The sequence below is a fragment of the Camelina sativa genome, chromosome 5 (genome assembly GCF_000633955.1).
Source record: "Camelina sativa cultivar DH55 chromosome 5, Cs, whole genome shotgun sequence".
Taxonomy (NCBI): Eukaryota; Viridiplantae; Streptophyta; class Magnoliopsida; order Brassicales; family Brassicaceae; genus Camelina; species Camelina sativa.
In genome coordinates, this window is record NC_025689.1 from 7,473,401 (window position 1) to 7,495,333 (window position 21,933).

At 38.9% G+C, this 21,933-nt stretch overlaps 9 protein-coding genes across 12 annotated transcripts; 4 read left to right on the forward strand and 5 right to left on the reverse strand.

Moving 5' to 3' along the window:
* On the forward strand, positions 927 to 4,694 carry LOC104786001 (bZIP transcription factor 16). 2 transcript variants are annotated; one of them, XM_010511302.2, is made up of 13 exons: positions 927 to 1,051; positions 1,438 to 1,569; positions 1,786 to 1,842; positions 1,931 to 2,008; positions 2,262 to 2,351; positions 2,440 to 2,499; positions 2,600 to 2,769; positions 2,932 to 2,986; positions 3,346 to 3,376; positions 3,485 to 3,750; positions 3,842 to 3,919; positions 3,999 to 4,124; positions 4,250 to 4,694. In XM_010511302.2, the coding sequence occupies exons 2-13, from the start codon at positions 1,480 to 1,482 to the stop codon at positions 4,370 to 4,372; spliced, it is 1,224 nt and encodes a 407-aa protein (XP_010509604.1). In that variant the 5' UTR covers positions 927 to 1,051; positions 1,438 to 1,479; the 3' UTR covers positions 4,373 to 4,694. The 2 variants fall into 2 exon arrangements, with proteins under 2 accessions (XP_010509604.1, XP_010509603.1); XM_010511301.2 differs by having other exon boundaries at positions 928 to 1,110.
* Positions 4,787 to 6,126, reverse strand: LOC104786002 (dolichyl-diphosphooligosaccharide--protein glycosyltransferase subunit DAD2). The gene is made up of 5 exons (XM_010511304.2): positions 5,957 to 6,126; positions 5,817 to 5,864; positions 5,270 to 5,357; positions 5,109 to 5,152; positions 4,787 to 5,009 (listed from the first exon to the last, which is right to left on the reverse strand). The coding sequence occupies exons 1-5, from the start codon at positions 6,038 to 6,040 to the stop codon at positions 4,926 to 4,928; spliced, it is 348 nt and encodes a 115-aa protein (XP_010509606.1). The 5' UTR covers positions 6,041 to 6,126; the 3' UTR covers positions 4,787 to 4,925.
* Positions 6,347 to 10,343, forward strand: LOC104786003 (probable inactive poly [ADP-ribose] polymerase SRO1). Of its 3 annotated transcripts, none has more exons than XM_010511306.2 (7): positions 6,347 to 6,596; positions 7,055 to 7,146; positions 7,732 to 8,944; positions 9,071 to 9,315; positions 9,632 to 9,711; positions 9,809 to 9,982; positions 10,066 to 10,343. In XM_010511306.2, exons 3-7 carry the CDS (start codon positions 7,842 to 7,844, stop codon positions 10,171 to 10,173), a joined length of 1,710 nt encoding a protein of 569 aa, XP_010509608.1. In that variant the 5' UTR covers positions 6,347 to 6,596; positions 7,055 to 7,146; positions 7,732 to 7,841; the 3' UTR covers positions 10,174 to 10,343. The 3 variants fall into 3 exon arrangements, with proteins under 3 accessions (XP_010509608.1, XP_010509609.1, XP_010509607.1); XM_010511305.2 differs by having other exon boundaries at positions 6,348 to 6,596; positions 7,055 to 7,170; XM_010511307.2 differs by lacking the exon at positions 7,055 to 7,146.
* Positions 10,414 to 12,480, reverse strand: LOC104786004 (probable inactive shikimate kinase like 2, chloroplastic). Its single transcript, XM_010511308.2, has 8 exons — positions 12,209 to 12,480; positions 11,803 to 11,993; positions 11,498 to 11,692; positions 11,351 to 11,412; positions 11,202 to 11,268; positions 11,001 to 11,119; positions 10,731 to 10,907; positions 10,414 to 10,649 (listed from the first exon to the last, which is right to left on the reverse strand). Exons 1-8 carry the CDS (start codon positions 12,437 to 12,439, stop codon positions 10,540 to 10,542), a joined length of 1,152 nt encoding a protein of 383 aa, XP_010509610.1. The 5' UTR covers positions 12,440 to 12,480; the 3' UTR covers positions 10,414 to 10,539.
* On the forward strand, positions 12,658 to 14,298 carry LOC104786005 (probable plastid-lipid-associated protein 3, chloroplastic). The gene is made up of 3 exons (XM_010511309.2): positions 12,658 to 13,360; positions 13,530 to 13,725; positions 13,876 to 14,298. The coding sequence occupies exons 1-3, from the start codon at positions 12,741 to 12,743 to the stop codon at positions 14,185 to 14,187; spliced, it is 1,128 nt and encodes a 375-aa protein (XP_010509611.1). The 5' UTR covers positions 12,658 to 12,740; the 3' UTR covers positions 14,188 to 14,298.
* LOC104786006 lies at positions 14,445 to 15,859 on the reverse strand. Its single transcript, XM_010511310.2, has 2 exons — positions 15,502 to 15,859; positions 14,445 to 15,144 (listed from the first exon to the last, which is right to left on the reverse strand). The coding sequence occupies exons 1-2, from the start codon at positions 15,630 to 15,632 to the stop codon at positions 14,688 to 14,690; spliced, it is 588 nt and encodes a 195-aa protein (XP_010509612.1). The 5' UTR covers positions 15,633 to 15,859; the 3' UTR covers positions 14,445 to 14,687.
* LOC104786007 lies at positions 16,377 to 17,358 on the forward strand. Its single transcript, XM_010511311.2, has 3 exons — positions 16,377 to 16,800; positions 16,894 to 16,938; positions 17,035 to 17,358. The coding sequence occupies exons 1-3, from the start codon at positions 16,482 to 16,484 to the stop codon at positions 17,184 to 17,186; spliced, it is 516 nt and encodes a 171-aa protein (XP_010509613.1). The 5' UTR covers positions 16,377 to 16,481; the 3' UTR covers positions 17,187 to 17,358.
* On the reverse strand, positions 18,970 to 19,698 carry LOC104786008 (NDR1/HIN1-Like protein 3-like). Its single transcript, XM_010511312.1, has one exon. The coding sequence runs from the start codon at positions 19,696 to 19,698 to the stop codon at positions 18,970 to 18,972; it is 729 nt and encodes a 242-aa protein (XP_010509614.1).
* On the reverse strand, positions 20,918 to 21,676 carry LOC109132822 (uncharacterized mitochondrial protein AtMg00810-like). The gene has a single exon (XM_019245232.1). It carries the CDS (start codon positions 21,674 to 21,676, stop codon positions 20,918 to 20,920), a length of 759 nt encoding a protein of 252 aa, XP_019100777.1.

Below are 21,933 nucleotides of genomic sequence, written 5' to 3' on the forward strand. Positions count from 1 at the left end.
CTTTGGATCTTTACCATTCACAATAGACCCAACAGAAACACAAGTCCCCAAGATCTCTCTCACTAAACCACTCAATTCCTTATGAGTGGCCTTATGATCCTTGCGATCTCAATCACATCACCAAACATTATGCTTAATGTTCTCCACCTTCTCCAGCTCTTTTAACGTCGTCATGACCAGCGCTGCTGCCGACAAAACCATTGTGACTTTCACATGACGAATATGTACCCAATAGCATCGCTGCCGACGGTTCAACATCATTAGCCTCTATCTAATTCGACCTCAAAGCAAAATTTTGAGAGATTTTATCGAATCCACATTCATAAAAAGTAGATCTAACCAAAAATGCAGGGGAGAAGAACACAATCTCATGACGATTCGTTTCGGGTTAAAGGGGACAAGGAGGAGCTCGTGAGAACCAGCAATGAGAATTAGGTAATCTCCGGTGAGAACAAGAGAATTGGGGCTATCTCCATTTTAGATATTTCGTGAGAGGTTAGATAAAAGAGACGACATGAAACAAAGAAATTATATCAATTATTTCTTATTTNGTTTCTTATTTTTTAGATTTTTCTTAATTATTATGTTAATTAATAAATGCTAGTTTTGGAAAATTGGAGAGGATGTGCTAACTTTGGAAGAAAAACTTAAAAATGTGTTATTCTAAGGTATTTCTCAATTATTAATCGTTATAAATTTATAGTGATTATTAAAAAAAATTATGAATTTATAGAGTTACCTGTACAATTTTGGCAATTACGGTAATCTCTACCTTTTGCTTTTCAAAACCTTTTTCAATTGAGGAAAAAAAAACTACCTAATTGAATTTGTCAATTTTGGTGGGTTACAAACCTATCGAGTGGATTTATATGGGTAAAGTTCATAAATAAATTATAAAGAAGGGGCAAAGAAGCAAATTTTTATTCCTCGTGAACTCCACGCCCCTTTCTTCTCCGTGAGGAGAAAAAAAACACAAACCAATCAGCCAATTTTTTTTTCTTGGTCAAGACATTGATTCTCACAACAATCTCTGCAATAATCAAGCTCAGAGGTTCATACCGCATCTCAAAATATTGTGCTCAGAGTTTTCAGACATTTACGGTCGTTTAGGTATTTCATGTCACATCTCCAAGTTTGTCTCTTTAGGGGTTAGATTTTACCGTTTCTGTTCTGAATTCGATTCAGTTTTCTAGGGTTTCTATTTATACTGCTGGGTTTTGTGCAATTGTGTTTCTCAGCTCCGACATTGTTTACCTCTTGAGAAAAAAAGACTAAACCTTTTAAGGCTTTAGCTGTTGGCATATATATAGCTGTATAGGTCAACGATCAGTAGGAGAAGTGTGGAACGAAGTCTCGAACATCTTATTAGTTAAAATGTTGAATTGCATGAGTGGATCTTGTTGTGAGTTAGCTTATTTAGCTGAATTTGTCTCGCAGGAAGCTCTCGAGGGTTGTTTTTAGAAACTAGGGAACGTGATAATGGCTAGTAGCGAGAATTTGGAGAAATCGAGTAAAGAGAAGGAACCTAAAACACCGCCTTCTTCTTCTGCTGCTCTTCCCTCTTCACAGGTTTGCGTTCACCCTTCTCTTCTCTGCTTCCAGTTGTTTTCAAGAGGACCTTAATATAGGAAAGGACCCATGACTTAAGCTATTAGAAGCCAGGATTAGAAGCAGGATACTAGAAAGGAAATAGAAATATTTTTCAAACCCTAGATTTCAGCTAATTTGTGATTTTTGTTTCCCTATCAGTGACATGTTATAGTTGGAATATTCTGTGTTTTGCAGGAACCTTCGTCGGCTGTGAGTGCTGGCATGGCTACTCCAGATTGGTCTGGTTTTCAGGTCTAGGACATATTCCTCTGTCTATCGATCTGTGGTCTGTTTACCTGTTTAAAAATGGATTTGATAGTTATATGTTTCTTTTTGACAGGCATATTCTCCAATGCCGCCACCTCATGGTTATGTGGCATCAAGTCCCCAACCTCACCCTTATATGTGGGGAGTTCAGGTAAACTAGCTTACATCTATCGCTTTTTATTGGGATGTGTATTTAGGTGTTCAGAGTGCTGAAAAAGTTGCAAATGACTTATTGACTGGGGGTTTACTTTATGTGAGTTATAGCGTTCGTCATTGATAGTTGCGTGCTTGGGGAATTGGTCTTGTTCTGAGTCAAGATTAACTCCCATTAGAATAAGATATTCGTTCAGCTCTTTGTCACCATAGCTTTGATTTATTGCTGAGTGCGACATCAACTTTTACAGCATATGATGCCTCCTTATGGAACTCCGCCTCATCCGTATGTTGCAATGTATCCCCCAGGTGGCATGTATGCGCATCCTTCAATGCCTCCGGTACGATCAGAGTTATTACTATGAAATGGACATGTATTGAAATGGTGGCTGTTAATCATATCTTTTAACACGTTCTATATTGTGTCAGGGTTCTTATCCATATAGCCCTTATGCTATGCCTTCTCCAAATGGAATGACTGAAGCTTCTGTGAGTTTGCGTCCCATAATTTTTCATTGTGTGTTTCTCAAATGGTCTTTTGCTACCTTTGTTTATTGTAGGATCATAGTTGAGAGATTGTTTTATGCAGGGCAATACTACAGGCGGCACTGAGGGTGATCCTAAGCAACCTGAAGTGAAGGATAAATTGCCCATCAAAAGATCAAGGGGAAGCTTGGGAAGTTTGAACATGATTACAGGAAAGAACAATGAACCTGGGAAAAACTCGGGAGCGTCAGCTAATGGAGCTTACTCGAAAAGGCATGTAACATGCTTGATTTTATCCAGTTTATGGGACGCATGGTTGTTATCATAGGATTTTAATTACGTATGGGCTATGACCTCTTTTGGAATCATGCTTGCTTCGTTAGATAACATTCATTCTGTTATTGCTCTGAGATTGTCAAAATTTTCTGGTTCCAGTGGGGAGAGCGCTTCTGATGGTTCAAGTGAAGGAAGTGATGGAAACTCTCAAAATGTAAGTTTTGGAAAGCTATCATCATCCTTCTCATTTGACTCCTGTTTTTGTCCGTATGCATTCATTCTGGCAATCATGTTGGGACGAGCCACTGTTTCATGGGGTTTACCTAGTTGGTTGACTCTGCAAGCCTTCATTTGAGTTATCAACAAATTTGTTCTCTAAGAACCTAGCATGAATCTGAATTAAGATTGATCTATTCATTTCCTTGGATTTTCTCATTTAATTCCATGAATGCCGCTTGCACTTGTGATATATGCACATTAGCAAACTAAACCTTTCAGTTGTACACCTTGCATCATCAAACATGTCTGTTGGATCGTCTGGGTTGAAAATTCTTTAATTTGCAATCCTTGTAGGAGTCAGGATCTGGACAAGACGGAAAGGATGGTTCGTTTCATGATCTTTGTTTTTCCTTTCATTTCTTTCATGTGACTTAACATCCTGAAAGCTGCTTACCGGAGAGTGCTTTATTGTTTTGCATTTCAATTGAAGCAGCATCTGAGAATGGTGGTTCTGCTAATGGTCCCGGAAATGGAAGTGCTGGTACACCTCTTCTACCAGTGAACCAGACCGTGCCAATCATGCCAATGACAGCTGCAGGTGTTCCAGGCCCACCAACAAATTTAAATATTGGGATGGATTATTGGGGTGCCCCTACTTCATCTGCTATCCCTGGAATGCATGGGAAAGTATCTACAACAGTTCCTGGAGTTGGTGCTCCAATCACGCGAGATGGTGGCCATTCACAACCCTGGTTACAGGTGTGTGTGCCCACCTTTTCTTCCCTAATTTTTTACTCAAATTCATATTGCTTTTCTCTTCAAACTCAAGATTTGTTTGTCTTTCAATTAGGACGATAGAGAACTTAAGCGACAAAGACGGAAGCAGTCCAATAGGGAGTCTGCTCGAAGATCCAGGTTGCGTAAACAGGTACTAAACAAACCTTAGGTTGCTTCTAGCATTCCCATGTGAACTAAATATTGATACGGAAGAGTTTTTTGTGTTTCAGGCCGAATGTGATGAGCTGGCCCAACGCGCCGAGGTGTTGAATGATGAAAACGCAAATCTCAGAGCAGAAATCAACAAGCTCAAAAGCCAATGCGAAGAGCTCACCGCTGAGAACACCTCTCTGAAGGTAAGATTGTAAACCTTAAAAAATAGTTTTAGATCCAACCAACAAACCAGTCCCAGGCCATGACTCACTTTACATCAGACACAGACAGTGAAACTCGCCTCTCCTCTATTATTTGTTCTTTGCAGGACCAACTTTTGTTATTCCCTCCACTTGAAGGCATAAACATGGACAAGGATGGCCACGAACCAAACACCGATCAAACAGGCGGCGCAGAGCGAAAGGTTGATTCCTACAAAGACACAAAGTGAAAAGACATACAGCAAAACCAATTCCTAACACAGGTATAAAAAAAAGTAGCAGCAGCAACAACAACACTCCACGGTTCTTTACTAACAGGTGGTTGTAGGATTTTAGACATCAGAGATCAATTGGTTCGGAATAGTTCCTTGTCTTTCTTGAGGGTTGTCCGTCCAGTGTGTGTGTGTTGTAAGTTAAATTAGATATTGGGAATGTTTTGTTTTATTTGCAAAAGCGATATTTGAGGCAATGTGCTTCTCTGTATCAAATTTTCTTTGATTAGATATTTTTCAGATTGATGTTTTCTTCACTTGATGAAGTAAGTTTATTTAAGTGTGCAAACGTTAACAAATGAGTTTAGTAGGCCGAGCAATTCTCTATCCTGGTGATGTGCATATATATTAAAAGTGACCGTGAGGTTGGCATTAACAAAACAAGCTTCTATATAGGACTAAGATGATGCTCTGATGAAATCTCAAATATCTGAACTACAATTTGTAATGTATGAAAGTAACCATAGTAATTGTTCTCCAAAATCTCATGAGATCAAGTCCTGGAGAGGAGTTATCCAAGGAAGTTTATGATGACCAGGTGGAGGACTAAGTTGCAGAGAACAAAATCAGCAAAAGCTCGCTCTGGTGCTAAATCCTGCAATATTCAAAAGTAATGCAAATATCAATGAATAGCTGTCTTATGAGGATAATAAGACACATTGTTGAAACCCCTAATGACTGCTGTAGGAGTTACCTTAAATTCCTTGTTTTCTTTGTTCACTTGAATCCGGAGGCAGACTATATACGGGAAAGACAGATTGTTTAATTTCAGTATCCAGATATTCCCAAGCTAATCTTTAACAAGAAACAGATGGGAAACTTGAATGTTATTAAAAGAAAACACATTAAACTCACCGGCAAGAACTGCTGTCCCGATACACGAGAGAACTCCTGAGAGAAATGAGTTGAAAGGAAACGATCCAACAAGAGCCATGTAAGCAACCTGCTCAATCACAGCAATCAACACATACTTAAACGAGGTTCCTTTATTAAGAAAAATTCAACAATGTTTATCAAGAAATCCAGTAGAATCTACATGAGTCAAGAATTAAGCAACAAGCTTGTGTTCTTATATTGTAAAAAACAAAACACAGAGAAAACATTTCAACAACAAAGTGATGGATGCTAATACAAATGAACCCCAAATTGCAAACCAAGTAGAGTAAACTTGAGTGTCTTGTTCTAGTTGAACTGTGAAGTTCATAGATAACATTTTTGAATCCATATATCAATACAACAATCCGATAATAATATATAAACCCAAATATTTATGATTTCAACAAAATTCTCGTAGCTGATGAACATTACAACTCATAAATCTGTTATCCCTATAAACATAAACGAACCAAAAAGCACGGATCTAGATGCACATTTGAAGCAGAGAAGGAGCTTAGAGTAGTACCTGGATCAAAGCTGTGAAGACCGCGAAACAAACATACAGGTCGATGATCTGCGAAAACGAGTTCAAAAACAAGAACATTAAGGTGATTTTCAATTTCGAAACAAAAATCCAATGATGATTCTGATCCATAAATGGTGGACCTTAAGATTCGTTGGTGTAGCAACATAAGCAGATCGAAGAGAGTGGAATAGATCCTGAGCATCCTTCGTAGTCGATTTCACCATTTCTTTCTTCCTAACAGCAACACACAAACCCAACAACAAACTTTTCTCGTGCTTCTTCTTCTTCTTCTTCTTCGTCAGAGTCTGATGGTTTTACTCTCAGTGTAAAACGACGTTGTTTCGCTGATTAAAACGGGCTGTCATTGTTTGGGCCGAAGCTCAAGTCTAAATTTTCCAAACGGTGCCGTGTTTGACCGGGTCAGAAGTGATATACTAAGGTGACGGTCTAATTAGAATTGGGCTTTTGACGTAAAGAAAAAAAAAAAGCGAAGAAACAAAAGTACATAACTTTGTGTCTGTCTATATGCCTAAACGATTTGGCTTTTTTTTGTACAGACAAAATCCCCAGAACCGCCGACTTAGATTTTTTTTTCGTCCAAGAGAATATACGTATAAATATATAAATGGGTCGTCTTCTTCTTTTTCCAAACAGTAGTTTCTTCATCGTCGCCGGTTTAGGGTTTTCATTGCTCTAGCAGTCTTTCTCTACAAGTTTCTCCTAGTTTGCTCTTTTGCTCAAAGCCCTTTTGCCTTGCGATCAATCTGAAGAGTTCTTAAGGTTAGTTTTCAAAATTTGATTTTTTTTTTGAAGTTTATATGTTATTGCTCCTTTATTTATTATAATTTGTGTGTTACCTTTTTACTCGAAATTGATTAGAGTTGTGTTGTTCTTGAGGTGTTTTTGGGGGTCAATTCATTGTTTATTTCGTTATTTGTGTTATAAGCAAATTTTGTTAGGGTTTTTTTGGGAGAAGCTGAAATGCATAGTTTTTTACTTGTCTTATATTTAAATAATGATTAAAAAAGTTTCTGCTTTTGAAATTGTGTTCAAGTTAGGATCAGCTTTTGTTAAGTCTTCTCCGATGACTAGTCGTTTAAGTTTCTGCATAATCTTGTGGACTTTTTTTTGTTATGAATAGCTTGTCTTGACTGCTTTTGATACCCTTGTTATCTGTTGGTCTGTTTCTGCCATTGAAGGTTTATTTTTATTTTTGTTTTTATTGCTATTTCTTACAGAGTTGACATATTGACATTTGTGAACATCGAAGAAAAACGTTGACATTTATCCTCTGATTACATACTTTTATTTCTCCAATATGAAGACAAATGTATGTATCAGGTGCTACAGCCAGGTAAGTCTCAAGCTTTCTGATGAGTGATTTGTCTGTTGTGTTGCACGCTTTATTGTTTGTTCTGGCATGTTTTTTACTTCACCGTGTTGAGTAGCTGTCCCTTTTTCAAAAAAAAATCTGTTTTTTTCATCTTTGTAAAGGTTGGTTGTAAATTCTTTCCTTTCTTGTAATCTCTCTAATATTACTTGGTCTAAGATTGTAAAGGAATTATTCTGGTAGAAGCAAGGGTCATCCATGTATTAATTGATATTGCATACTGAGTCTGGTCTCCTTGTGAAATTCCTGTTTATATGACATTGACAGTGTTGTTTCCTTTAAACATGATGTTTTGCTGGAAAACTCATGAATCACTGTTCATATAGTTGCTTTTTGGATGGGGTTTATAGCAGTTTCTTTTGTGATGTGGGTTATTGTATGATGATAGTCTTTTGATTTTATGTTTTATCTATTCAACTATGAGATTATGTCCTTGTGAACCATTCCTTTGATATTTGTACATATTTTTTTTATATGCAGTCACTGCAGTTTTACCATATCTGATGCACACTTTTCTACTTGCAGTTTTTTTCGATGCTGTTGGTGAGTTACCATCCTTAGGACTGCTACAGAGTTCGTTGTGTTCCTTGACTTTCCATTCAAGGTTATAGGTTTAGCTTCGTTAGTAGATAAAAATGGAAACCAAAATCGTCAAGGTATCGGATAGTAGTTATAAAGATGGACTTGGGAAAAAGAGAAAGCATCCTGGGAACTATACTCCATATGATTCTGGAAGGTCATATGTAAAGCTGCAATGTGTGCTCACACCGAACAGTTCCACCCAAAAGCTTGAGAAAAGCAGAAAACCGAATGTTGAAAACAAAGTTAATGTTTCTGAGAATCACGTTGGGAAGTCTTTGGTCAGGTACTACTCCTATTTCAAGAAGACAGGAGTGCCAAAGCGTGTAATGTTCTATGAGAACAATGAATGGATTGATCTGCCTGAGCATATCATTGGCGCCATCAGAGATGATCTTGAAGCAAAGAGAGCTGCAGTTGAGTTCAACTGGAGCGGTCGCCATTTTGTCCTGGATTTCTTGCACATGCATCGACTAGACTTGGAAACAGGTGTAAAAACACAGCTTGCTTGGATTGATATTGCTGGCAAATGCTTTTTCCCCGAAATTTATGACAACCTCGAAAGGGACTGCTGCCATCAACGTGATCCAGAACAACATGATCAACGTGAGATCAAGCTGCACCTTGAAATTGATCTCAATGGTGGGGAGTTACCGAGGCTGAACTTGAATGAAGTTACCGACGAGTCTGGCGACAATATGGATTATATTCAAGTTTTTCAGGGATCTTCAAATGGGCAAGATGACGAGGCATCAGAGGATAGCTGCACCCGTGAGCCTGATAACGCTGTTGTGAAATGGGGTAAAGCAGAAGCTGATCAATTCTCTGGTGTCAAACCTGCTGTGGAGCAACTTGATAAAGATGCTGTCAAACAAATGTTTACTTTAGGTACTGCCACTCTAGGGGATGTAGAGTTTCTTGATGTGCATCAGGTTTCAAGCGAGATTGCGAAAGCTCGTCTATCTCTTTTCCAGAAGCAAGCTGACATCACTAAGAAACACCGAGGAGATGCGAACATTAGATATGCATGGGTTCCTGCAAAGAAAGAAGTGTTATCTGCAGTTAAGATGCATGGACTTGGAGTGGGTGGTGCATTTATTAAAAAGTCTATGTATGGTGTTGGGGTTCACTTAAATGCTGCAAACTCCCCTTATTTCAGGTTTATAATTCTTCCTCTATGCTCGTTACCCTCTTGCCTGCCTTATGCTATTTTTGTTTTCCACGTTTTAGTTCTTTTTTACTTTTTTGGTTCTCTCTAAGCAAGTGTGAAAGATATTGTTTACAGTGCTAGAAACTGTGATATTGACGATAATGGTGTGAGGCACATGGTTTTGTGCCGTGTAATAATGGGGAATATGGAGCCTCTTCGTGGTGATAATACTCAATTCTTTACTGGTGGAGAAGAGTATGATAATGGAGTTGATGATGTCGAGTGTCCGAAGCATTATCTTATCTGGAACATGAATATGAACACTCATATTTACCCAGAATTTGTAGTTAGCTTCAAGCTGTCTATCCCAAATGCTGAAGGTGATTACAATATGTTCTTTCTCCCACCTCTCCTTTAAAGTATAATATCCCTCAAAAATCAACTGATGACGCATTGAATGGGAGACAGCTTATAGATCTTGCTGAAGATCAGCTTTTTGGATCCTGAAATCTTCCTCTTATAAGTTAGAAAAGGATCCACTTAAGTGTCACCTTGTGACCTCTGGGGGTGATAAACACACTTGATCATCCCAAGGGTCCAGTGAGATATTCATGGCTAATGTATATGGGTATTTCGACCTATCACATTTTGTTTTCTGCAGTACTCGAAACTAGATGACATGTAATATTTGTGCAGGGACTATGCTTCCTACTACTCAGGGTAAGCACGAGACTTCGGGGCTCACCTTGGAAGGACCCAACGGGTCTCCCTCAAATGTAAGTTTAATTGTATCTGAGGAGGTGTTCTCAAGCAGTGAGAGTGTATATTTGATTGGGACACAAACCAGTAATGTGGCTTGTTTGTATTAAGCAGGAGCTAGGAAGGGTATCAACTGAAGGTTCAGGGAGCGAAAAGAATAGTGTCAGTTCCAGCAGTAGAAGGCCCAGATCTTCCCTGATGCCTTTCCCTTTGCTATTCAATGCAATCTCAAGCAAAATTGCCAAGAAAGAGATGGACTTGATTATTGCTGGTTACCAGGAGCTTAGGGTTAAGTTTTAAAACTGTTTCTTTTACCCATTTGTCAAGATTATCTCATATTGTTTAGCTGAATCTATATGTTCTTGTTGCAGGAGAAGAAGATATCGAGAATGGGATTTTATAAGAAGCTGAGGGTGATTGTAGGAGATGATGATCTGCTGAAATCCACCATAACAGGTCTTCAAAGGAGTTTGGGTTAGAGTAACGAATGTGTCGACTTCTCTTTTGCTGTCGTTGAAACCTTTAATAATTAGATCAAGTCAAACCTTGACTTGCTCTTTAGGAACTTGCTATTATTGTTATAATAGTTACTCTTGGCGAAACTAGTGTCCTGATATTTCTTATTTTGAATCAAAGAGTCTTTTATTTATCAACAGCCTTGGTTTTTTGAAAGTATCTTTTATTCATCAGCTGGAAATTATTGGTAGCAGAACTCAAAATCATCCAATAACAAAACAGTTTGAAATTTACAGATGAAACGGCGTCGCTAGTAGTAACAAAATGAAATATTCTTAAAGAAGAGCATCGGTTGTAGGAGAGAGCAAAAAAGCAGGTTTTGAAACTGTTTATGTAAACTGTGGATGAGTTCCGGTGTCAGACGACGGATCCCATCCCGGAGGCTTTATATTGGGCCAATCGCCACGGCATCCCAAGCGTATGTACAAACTCTTCTTACCTTAAATAACACAAACGACACATTTAATCCCATAACAGATTAAACCATCAACTTACAAATGGGTTCCTTTCTATTTATTACCTGGGAGTCCCTTGTCTGAAATGATCAGTTGCTTAAGTGCACTCAATGATGCTTGAGCCACGCTCTTGGCATGCGTCGGGTCCCAACCTTGGAGCTTCACCACTACGTCTGCATTTGAATACCCAATTTCCCTCTCTTGCTTGTTTCTCCTCGCTTCTTCTTTAGCTGATTCTTCATCTGCATTCAGAACCAATCTTGGTTGTGTAAGGAATGATTAATTATTGTTCCGTTTACAAGGATTTTTTCTAAATGGATGTCGAGAGAACTAACCTGTGGCTTCAGTCTGTGATACCCAAACGGTAAATCCGGAGTAAAGATGTCTCCACTGATCGGCTCTCCCCGCAGCTCCATGTTTACCTCCCAAAGTTGAGACAACAGTACGCACATGGCTGCAAAGTCATGTAAGATTGGTGGCCAATCTTGAATATAGTAACTGAAAACAGATTGAAACACTAGATATGACTTTTTTACCTGCTCAAGCTTTCCAACACTGAACTCTCTGCTTCAGCTACAGAATCCGGCCCTTCTGCAAGAATCCCTATAATGAAGAAAAATAAAGGGTCATGAGAAGTTAGGAAGATTTCCTTTTTTAGACTATGATGATCCAAAAGCAGACTCACAAGAATCGAGTGTTTGCTTGGAAAAGCTTTCCAACAACTCCTTTGAGTCTAGAGGACTGTACCTGCAAGATCATATCAACTGTATAAGACTCTCAAAAGTACCTCATACTGAGCTCTTGAATGACAGGGAGGAATCTGAGATCATACCCAAGGCCAACAGCTAGCTCCCGAGACACTTTTTGATTAATTTCAGTTGAATCTCCCACAATGTAGATAGATGCACCTTTAAGAAGTTGCATCATTCCTGCAGTCAAAGACTCCCAAGATTCAACAATATCAGGCCACTTCAATTCCCCATCCACCTTTTTCATATTCACAACCAACTGATCTTCGTCTATGTACCTGTTCTGGATAAAAACACACAAAAACTTCAGCCCTCAAGGAAATGTTTCACACGGTACAAAAAAACTAGTCATGTATGTAATGAAACATTTAGGCGTAAGCTAGCTAACCATATTGTTTCAGAGGGCATAATCTTGTCAAAGAGCTGGTTAGTCTCTAGAAGTGTAATCAGCAACCCGTTCCGCTTTTCTTTAACGGCTAAAAAAGTTCCATCAGCGTCTACGGATATATCCTTTGGAGAAAGTATCTCACCTGTCTTCAACCTCAATTTTAACTCCACTTCTTTGCCACCATCCGTGAACTGCACATCATATTATAACTCTCAAAATTGATTCTATTTCACTCTCCCAAATTCTACTGAAACGTACAATAATCACATGATCGTGGTATAAAGACCATCATTATACACGAGCAAGACAGCAACTAGTGAAGCAGTTGAAATGTAAAACCAGATTGATTGATTCAGAAACCACTCGAATCTGGAATACAAACCGAGACGTGAATGCAGAAACTGACCTCATAATCGATTGTGCTAGTGGATACGGCGGATAAGCAGTTACACGAGAAGCTATTGAATCGATCGGCGGTAACATTCTGAGAGAATCGCCGGAAGCTTTGAATTCCCCTGAAAACGTGAGGTGAGGAACGAATCCGAGTGGGAGAAGAGAGAGACGCTTGACCGGTGGTAGTGTGTAAGGAAGGAGAGTAGAAGATTGTCGAAGCCAAACCAGAAGCAAAAGCAGCCATGGCTGATGATTTCAAACTCTCCCCAGACCAAAAAGTATTACGCGGATAAGGGGAAAGAGACGAATACCAATCGTTATAATGGGCCTTAGTCATATATTTAGGCCCATTTATTACGGTGATGAGCCCACGATATTATAACGCATGTTTATATTACTTTTTTTTAAGTTTTATTAAAAAAAAAAAAAGTTTAAATTTTCCTTTTTTTCGGGGTCATCTAAATTTCGTGTGATTTGTAAGACGTAAGTAATCCTGTTGTCCCAAATTTTCTCAAAAAGCTCAAAAAAAAACACAGAGATCGGCCATGGCTACGCTCTTCACCACCACCGCTCGTTCTTCACTTCTCTCCGTAAACCCAAGCAAGAGATTTTCTCCTTCTGTCTCCCTTAAACCCAATTCTCTCTCTTTCACTTTTGGTCATCGTCCCAAACCACTCCGGTTTTCTAAAATCCGATCTTCTCTGCCGTCGGAATCCGAATCTAACTCCGATTTAGATTCGTCTGGTGTTACAGATGAATGGGGTGAGAAAGCGGTTAATGCAAATGAGCCGCCCCAATCTCAGCCAGATATTGTGTCCGTCAATGTGGTTACGGACGAATGGGGCGAGAAATCCGGACCCGAAATCGAGGAATCGGGTTCCCGGTTTGCGGAATCGGATCCTCCGACGAACGAGGATGAGTGGGAGGAGGAAATTGTCGGAGGAGCTGAAGCCGACGCCGGAAATGGAAGTGCGGTGTCCGACGACAATACTTGGGAGCTGAAAAGGTGTTTGGCGGATACGGTTTACGGAACTGAATTAGGGTTCCGGGCTGGTTCAGAAGTTCGTGCTGAGGTGTTGGAGCTCGTGAATCAATTGGAAGCTCTGAATCCTACTCCGGCTCCGTTGGAGAATCCGGAGCTTCTCGACGGCAACTGGGTTTTGCTGTAAGTCTCATTACTCCAAAGGTCTTGTTTTGATGTCGTATAAACCTTAAACTGTGGTTGAGAATTGCAACACTGTAGATTTAGACTAGTTTCTGATTCTAAGATCCAGGAAGAGTTTCTCATTATGATGTTGTTTCAATTTTGTGTATCTTCTTGGGCTATGAAACAGGTACACTGCTTTCTCTGAGTTGATTCCTCTACTAGCTGCTGGTTCGACACCTTTGCTGAAAGTGAAAAGCATAAGTCAGTCAATAGACTCAAACAATCTCACCATCGACAACTCCACTACACTCTCCAGCCCATTTGCTGACTTCTCATTCAGTGCTACTGCTTCATTTGAAGTTCGAAGCCCTTCAAGAGTTGAGGTAACTGAACTTGAATCACTGACCATTAACAGTTTGCTTTTTGAAAATTATATTCCCTCGGTCAATCGAAACGTTAAAAAAGGGTTTCTTTAAAGATTGAAAATTTATTGGTATCATCATCTGTTTGTCTTAATATTTGGTAAATGTCAGGTTTCTTTCAAAGAAGGTACGTTAAAACCTCCGGAGATCAAGTCAAGTGTGGATCTCCCAGAGAGTGTAGGTGTCTTTGGGCAGCAGATTAGTCTTGCGTTGCTGAAGCAATCTTTGAACCCTTTACAAGACGTGGCAGCAAACATTTCACGGGCACTGTCTGGTCAGCCACCTCTCAAGCTTCCCTTTCCAGGAAACCGAGGCAGCTCTTGGCTCTTGACCACTTACCTCGACAAGGATCTCAGGATTTCAAGAGGAGACGGTGGGCTTTTCGTGCTTGCCAGAGAGGGAAGCTCCCTGCTTGAATTCTGAAACACTTGAGAATGTATATATAGCAGACTTTGTTGTAAAAAACCATAATCACTCCACTAGAGACGTACATCATCATAATAATGCTGAATATGCAAATTATTGGACCAGACAGACATGTACTCATTTGGTTGTCACAAAATTAAATAAGTTGAGTTTTGGCCAATAGTAGAAATAGTTTTGGTCAATTGGAGGACTCATATGAGCAATGAATTGGATCCAATCGAGAGTGACCATATATCATAAATTGGAAAACCCCGAAACTAAACCTGCTTTTTTGTTAATGATTACTCACAGGACATTACTGGTTTTGGTTTTGAAGAAAAACAGAAAGACAGGTTAGTCACGTAATATTAGTCAGAAGTCTAAGTTATCCAGGAGATTCTCCAATCGTTCAACTGGTTATTAAAAAGCTCATATAAAGTGAAACAGTTAAGAAGTGTTTCCTTCTGAGCATGCTATTATATGAGAAACAGAAAGGCCTATGATGAAGTTTGACGGCTTCATGTCTTCTGCACCATCCACTGCAAAATATCCTTCCTGATGACACCGTTGAACCCGTTCCTAGCATAAATCGGCTGAATCATACTGGATACACCAGCAGTGTAAGGCCTGTACTGAGTGGTAGTTCCAGTTGTTCTTGGCGGCTTGATCATCATCATCGAAGCAATGGGGTATTTAGACCGAAAGTTCCTCAAGGACATGAACAAGTGCCTATCGACCTCACGGTTCTGAGGAGTCTGCGTGTTAACATGCGGTTTGAAACGGGTTGATTCCAATACTCTCTTCGCCTTGTCTATGCTTGGCTCTTTGTGTTTTGGTAGTATCACCTGAGCCGATGGCTTCATCCGGTCAAGGCCACGGAGAATCCAGTTTCCTAAATTCCGACCAATTTCCATGTCTCTCTGTTGTATGTTCTTGTGGACCCTAAGAGCCACATCAAAGATTTGATGAGTCCTCCTGCATCAAAAGGAAGGTGAAAGAGAGATAGTTAACATACCAATGCTATCAAATACACAACTCAAGACTGGTTTAACAATATCATTATCTACTAACTGTTATGGCCTTAATTAGCAACAAAATGATCCTTTCCTAGCAACAATAACACTTACAAATTGCATAAGTATGACTACAATCGAGCAAACACCAATATAAATCAGCATTGTTCATCTAAGGATTCTAACCTAAAGTAATTCGCCACACCGTTTCACTCTCAATGAGATTGAAGCACAAACACAATATCAAACCTACATCAGAGACAACCAAATCGCGAAATCCCCAAAATAAAAAGAAAGAAAAAGACGGAAGAAACTTCACCGATGCATAAAATCTCGAATCCTGGGATGATTAGGGCTAATAATACGACGCTGGGTCTTCAATGCAAGCCGGTAAGTCCGCCTAATCCCCAAGAAGTAGGCTGTTCCCAGAGCTAACTCCCACAACACCATTATTACTCTCTACAGCTATCTTCTTCTTCCACTTCGTCACCTTCTTCTTCTTCCTCAAAGTGATCGAATTAAATCTATACTATTCCGTCGAGAGCCGCCAAAAATTTCAATCTCATTCCCGTCGGAATCACAGATCGTCGCCTTCGGGTTTTTAGTACCTGGGTTTCTTGATCTGCGATTCAATCGCCACCGTTCATTTTACTTGTTCGTCAAGATTTTAGTTTAGAAGTTTTAATGGGCTGGTGTTTTGAAGCCCTGATTGAAATGCCCATATTGGTATAAAAAATACTGAATTTTTGTTTATTCTCCAATTATAATTTTTTGTATTTATTCTCCAATTATAATTTTTTGCATACAGAAAAAAAGAAATATTACCTTTTCTCTTCTCCACAATAATTTTTTTTCCTTATAAACCTGGTCTACAACTAATATGTTATTAACTCTAAAAATAGAATAATAAATATTCAGCAAACAGATTAATCCGAATCTAATCCGTTGGTGTTACACTCAACTGGCAATTTATTTATATGTATTTTGCTTTTTAACGTACATAATATTTAAGTATTATTTTATTCCTAATTGTAAAACTAGTTAATTTTTTACCAAAGTTAATGAGTAGCGAATACGACAACTCTTAAATTATTAAATAGAGATAGTAATCTCACAATAATTATTTCCTTTTTTAAAACGAAATATACTAATTTGCTTTTTTATTTAGTTTTGGGATAAGTGAATAAATTCTCACCAATATATTTGATTTGATACGAAACTATAACCTTCCTTCATTAACCTTTCTCTCTCTACGACGAACCATCATCTTCCTTTTCTCTCTCTCTCTCTCTGTCGGCGATGCAGAGGCTATCGCTAGAGTCATCAGCTTCGAAGCTCCATCATCATAGCTATGGAGGAAGAAAAGACGACGCCTACGACATCGATGATTTGAAACCAGTCTCTTCATCCACTCCTTCTTCGTCGTCATCAGCCGCCGCGGATTACGACGATCACGAGCTCAAAAAGGAGTTAAAGCCGCGACGGTTATCGTCGCTGCAATCACCTTTCGCGGTGACGACGAATCAGAAACGAGAGAAGCTCGTTCACTTCATTCCGATTCTCACTCTCCTCTGCTTTATCATCCTCTACCTCACTTCTCACCCTCCGTCCCAATCAGGTTCCGTCTCTCACATAGTCACATCGATTCAGTTTGTTTTGATCTTCTTCGATTTCTGATCGGTGATTCGATTTCGAATTTTTTTTTCTTCAGATTTGGCTCAGTTTAATGGATTCATGCGTACTTCGAAACATCTAGGTACAACATTGCAGATTCGATTGATCAATCTCACAATTACTCATTGAACTTAATCGAGTTTTACTGATTTTGGATTGTGTTTTTGATCTCTATTAGAAGAATCAGGCGACGATGAAATCTCAGGATATGTAAGAGGAGATACACTAGCTATCCGTACGAGTGTAAGGAATCTTCAAGAGACGGAAAGCTTCCCGACGAAATCACTTCCCCGTCGCCGGACTTCTCACCGGAAAACCGCAGACTTCTAGCTAATTTATCTCAATTTTTTAAATTTTATTTTATTTTTAATCCGTCGCATTTGCATGTGGATTTCGTAATTCCGATTTTAAAAAATATTTTTCTGTTATAACTGAATGGATAGAAGAAAACATCAAATCGAATAAAAAAAGCCTCGCGTCGCCGACGATGAGAGAATAAGTATATAACCGTCATGCTAGATTGCGCTTGAGAGGCGTAGGTTTAGAGTAGAATGGAGTGTGAGAGTCAGTTAAAGTGCGCCTATGCTATTACTAAAAGGGGGAGTAGAGAGTAGTTATGCAATCCAGCTGGAATTTTTGGACCGTTACAGAGCCTCGTGCTTCGGATTTATATTCCCAGTTGGAGAAAAAAAAGAGTCCTCATCGTTGCTCTAGGCAATTACGCATTTATTCACTTGTTTACTATAGGAGTCAGTGTAATCAAATCAAAAACTAATATTACTAGCTCCTAGCTAGCTAGCCTAGTGCGCGACCAAACCTCCCTCTATTCAATAATTTTTTACTATATTCTATCTATGAAATAGTATCAAATTCCTATAATCAGCCATATATGTATGGTTTAGTACTATTTCAGATACCTGCCTTCTTCTTTTAGATAAAATTCTATATGTGTTTAATCAAATGATTTCTTATGAAAGGACTCAGGAGTACAAATTAACCAACTCGAATTATTTAAGGAAAAAAATATTAATCCTACTAACATTTTCATATTATTGGTAGGTGGGATTATTCAAAATCTGACCGGTTATACAAGAATTTCTCCAAAACCCCAAGTTGATGTTTTGTAAATCATACATTACAAGTATACATGTACTGATGTACAACTGAACTTGCATGGTAAAACAATAGTATGATTGAAAACTAGTAGTACTGAAGTACCATCCTCGGTTCAATAAATATCCATTTCGATCACATTATTGCTCAACTAAAATCCAAAATAAGCTGAGAGAAGGAGTCAAAATCTAAAACGTAATGGCAGGTGTTAATGTATCCGGTTAGACATATCGACGTGTTAATTAGGGTCCACTTGATTATCTAAAACTTGATTACGAAAATATTAATGGAAAAAGGCCATTTGGTGAGACAAGTGATGCCACGCGGTCTGTCATAATGACGACTGTCACTTTAGCCCCACCATCATCACCGTGACGCTCTCCCCCCTCTATATTTCTGTGTACGTGTCAATTAATCATTGGCTGTTTCCATAGATTACCTTTCACTTTTTAATCTTGTTGAAGCAGTTTCCTCTTATTATTTGTTGTTCTTTCAAGTGGAGTTGTATGACTTGAAGCCTAAGTTTGCAAACAGTGTCTTTACTTGTCATAGGATTCGCTTTCTTTATAGATATTTATTTAAGCATGATATGTAATTATCTTATCTAGGATAGTCTTTATAATCTTTATCCAAATGACGTTGACGTATGTATGTGACTTCTATGAGATTCGATCGTCGTGGAGTTTGTCTCAAGTCTCATCTACCACTACGCATTATGTATAGTTCATCACATGTGAGAGACGTGCTTAATATGACGGACACTTTTTTACCTTTTTCTAGTGAATAATAATAACAAGTAAACCTCACAAATTTGAGTTTTGGTAAAAAAGACAACCCAAGGCTCTTAACTCTTTCAAGATATGATCAATAACCCAAAGATTGTTTAAAATCACACTTGAAGTTAGAAAAAAGATGTTGTTTCTACCAAATAGAAGAAACTGGAGAAGAAAAATAATAATAAACCAAAAACATCTAAAAAGAGAGATAAAAAAAATTAAAATCAGAGGTCGACGTGGCACTTGGTGGGAAGAAACTGGAACCCTGCGGCTGAATTAGAGGTGCTCAACGGAACCTTGAGATGACACTTAATCTTGGGCTTAATGGCCCATGAGTTCAAAACCCCAAACTTAAACCTGATCTTAAACCTCAGCTTTACGTCAATCCTGTAAATCCCAGAGTTCCGATCCTCCTTCAGGTCCTTCCGGCCACCGGCGCCTAACAAAACCAGCTTCTGTCCTTTCAACTCCGTTCCAACCACCGTCGTATTCTTATGCCCTTGAAAAAACGACGTCATATTCACGGCAGCAAAACGCTTATCACCGTAGTAACCCCTCGCCTCTAACTGATCATAGTGGATCCCAAGACGTTGGTTAGGGTTACGTATTGCGAAGTTCAACGAGAGGTTGTAATGAAGGTTATGGCTTCGCGGGTCAAGCTCAAAACGCGTTAAGTTAGCGTCCGTGACATGGATGTTCACGACCTTGGGTTGGAGTATAAAATAGAGGATTAAAGCTACGAATCCAAGGCAAATAGCTACACATAAGAGAATGGTACAGATGATGTTCACGAGACAACTACCACAGCAAAGGAGACAGCTGTAGAAGCAACCACAGATGCCGCAACCTACGTCGGCGCCGCGTCGACCTTGGCTGTAGTATGTTTTAACAGGAGGAGGCTGGATTGCTGGACCGTAGTTAGCGCCATTTAAGTTGTAGTTTCCGGTCGCCATGTAGTTAATTTGATAGAATTGAATAGAGAAGTATGAAAGAGATTATATATAAGATTGTTTTGCAAGGCAATGAGTTAATTTATGTGAAGAAGTAGATTACGTGTGAATTATGTATATATATAGATATGTGCAAATAATAATTCCTGATTCAATAAATATATTTTGCCGGTTAATTCTTGTTTTTGTAGGAAACTAAGAGGTTGTTCATGTGTGGTTTTGATCTTATCATTCCAAAAAAAAAAAACTAATAGTAATAAACTAAAGAAAGCTAAAGACAAATAGGATTACACTGTTAATAAAGTTTGGAAGATTCTATATTCGGTTGTTATCAAACAATTCCATTGTTCTACGAAGTGAATAAAATTCATGGTCATTTACAGATTTAAACCCTATATTTTTGACTAATTTGCTTAAAATGTATCCTATCCACATTTGGGCTTCTCTCTCCTCAAGAGGCCGTGTGCTCTTTTACACTTTGTTTAATTATTCGAATCTTTACGGAAATTATTTTTGTTAGGTTTTACAGTTTATAGAATTCGGGTTATGCATTAAGCAGTCCAATTGTTGAAATTTGGATCGCTAAGCAAAGCAATGAGAATATACTTTTTTTTTTGGAACTGGAATTAATTCTACTAAGATGATAATGTTTTGATTAAGTAACATGATGAACCCCCACATAGGTGTTTTCAGGCAGCGACATATCCTTATTTTCCGGGCCAAGAACCTACTTTGACTGATGATGTCGATTTCTTGCTCAAGGTTTAAGCTCAGCTCTGTCAGTTACTTAATGTATGACGGGTTTTGAGAAAAAAATGGAAAAAGTCTCACACTTTGATGTTTGTTGTGCTATTCCTCCCCTGTTTACTGTTTTGATGTTGTCTTAGTTTAGAATATGGAAGAGGCACGAGTAGATGGATCTCTCATTGTGCAACCCATCAATCACAAGTTTGATCATTCTTTAGTGACATGGTCTCTTTCATTTTGTATTTATTTACAGAAGCTACTCTACTTCTTTCAAAATTTGTGCTCCTTATAGAGGAAGATCAATATGATTCCTTAAGAAATATGATACAATCGTACAACAATATATAAAGGCTAGGAAGAGGATCTACAGAAAGATCTCTAACAGCTGTACATGTTAACAATAAGATATATGCTAAGAATATGAGAGATACAATACTCTAACAACATGGATATTCTATTATCTCAATACGCCTCCTCAAGATGGACGACCAGAAGAAAGACCAATCTTGGACAAGTTGACGTTTAGAAGAGAACGAGAGACCGGTTTTGTTAACGCATCAGCCAGCTGATCCTTGGTAGACACATGAGCAACTCGGAGAAAACCAGACTGAACCAACTCCCGAATGAAGTGATAATCAAAGGCCACATGCTTCATACGTGAGTGGAATATAGGGTTAGCAGCAAGGTATGTGGCGCCAACATTATCACAGTAGATAACAGGCTGAGTAACTGACTTGAGACCTAACTCGTGTAACAAGGACACAACCCAACAAAGCTCTGAAGCTGTGTCTGCAACAGCTCGATACTCGGCCTCTGTGGAGGACCGAGAAACTGATTTCTGCTTCTTTGAAGACCAAGCAACAGGATGAGTGCCAAGATAAATAATGTAGGCACCTGTTGAAGTGTAATCATCTTTGTTGCCTCTCCAGTCTGCATCGGAGAAGGCATGAAGGGCAATAGTGTTGTTGCGACGGAGGAAGATACCTCGATCTTTAGTCCCCGCAAGATAACGAAGAACTCGCTTAACCGCCATCCAATGAATGTCCGTAGGTTTATGCATGAATTGCGAGAGCTTGTTGACTGCAAAGGCAATGTCTGGTCTCATAAAATGCAAGTACTGCAAGCTTCCAACAATCTGACGATATGCAGAACCATCAGCAAACAGTGTGCCAGAAGTGAGTTGCAAACGATCCGTGGGCACCATCGGAGATGCAACTGGTTTTGCACCAAGCATCTTAGTGCGGGAGAGGAGATCGACAATGTACTTCCTCTGATTTAACAACAGACCAGCCTGTGATCAGTGAGCCTCAACACCCAAGAAATAACTGAGTTCATCCAAATCTTTCAATGAAAATCGATTACTCAAAAGATCAATGAACTGTCGAACTCTAGCAGAGTCATTGCCAATGATGATAATATCATCAACGTAGACAAGAACGTACATGGAAATGGAACCAGAACGAAGTATAAACAGAGAAGCATCAGCAAGAG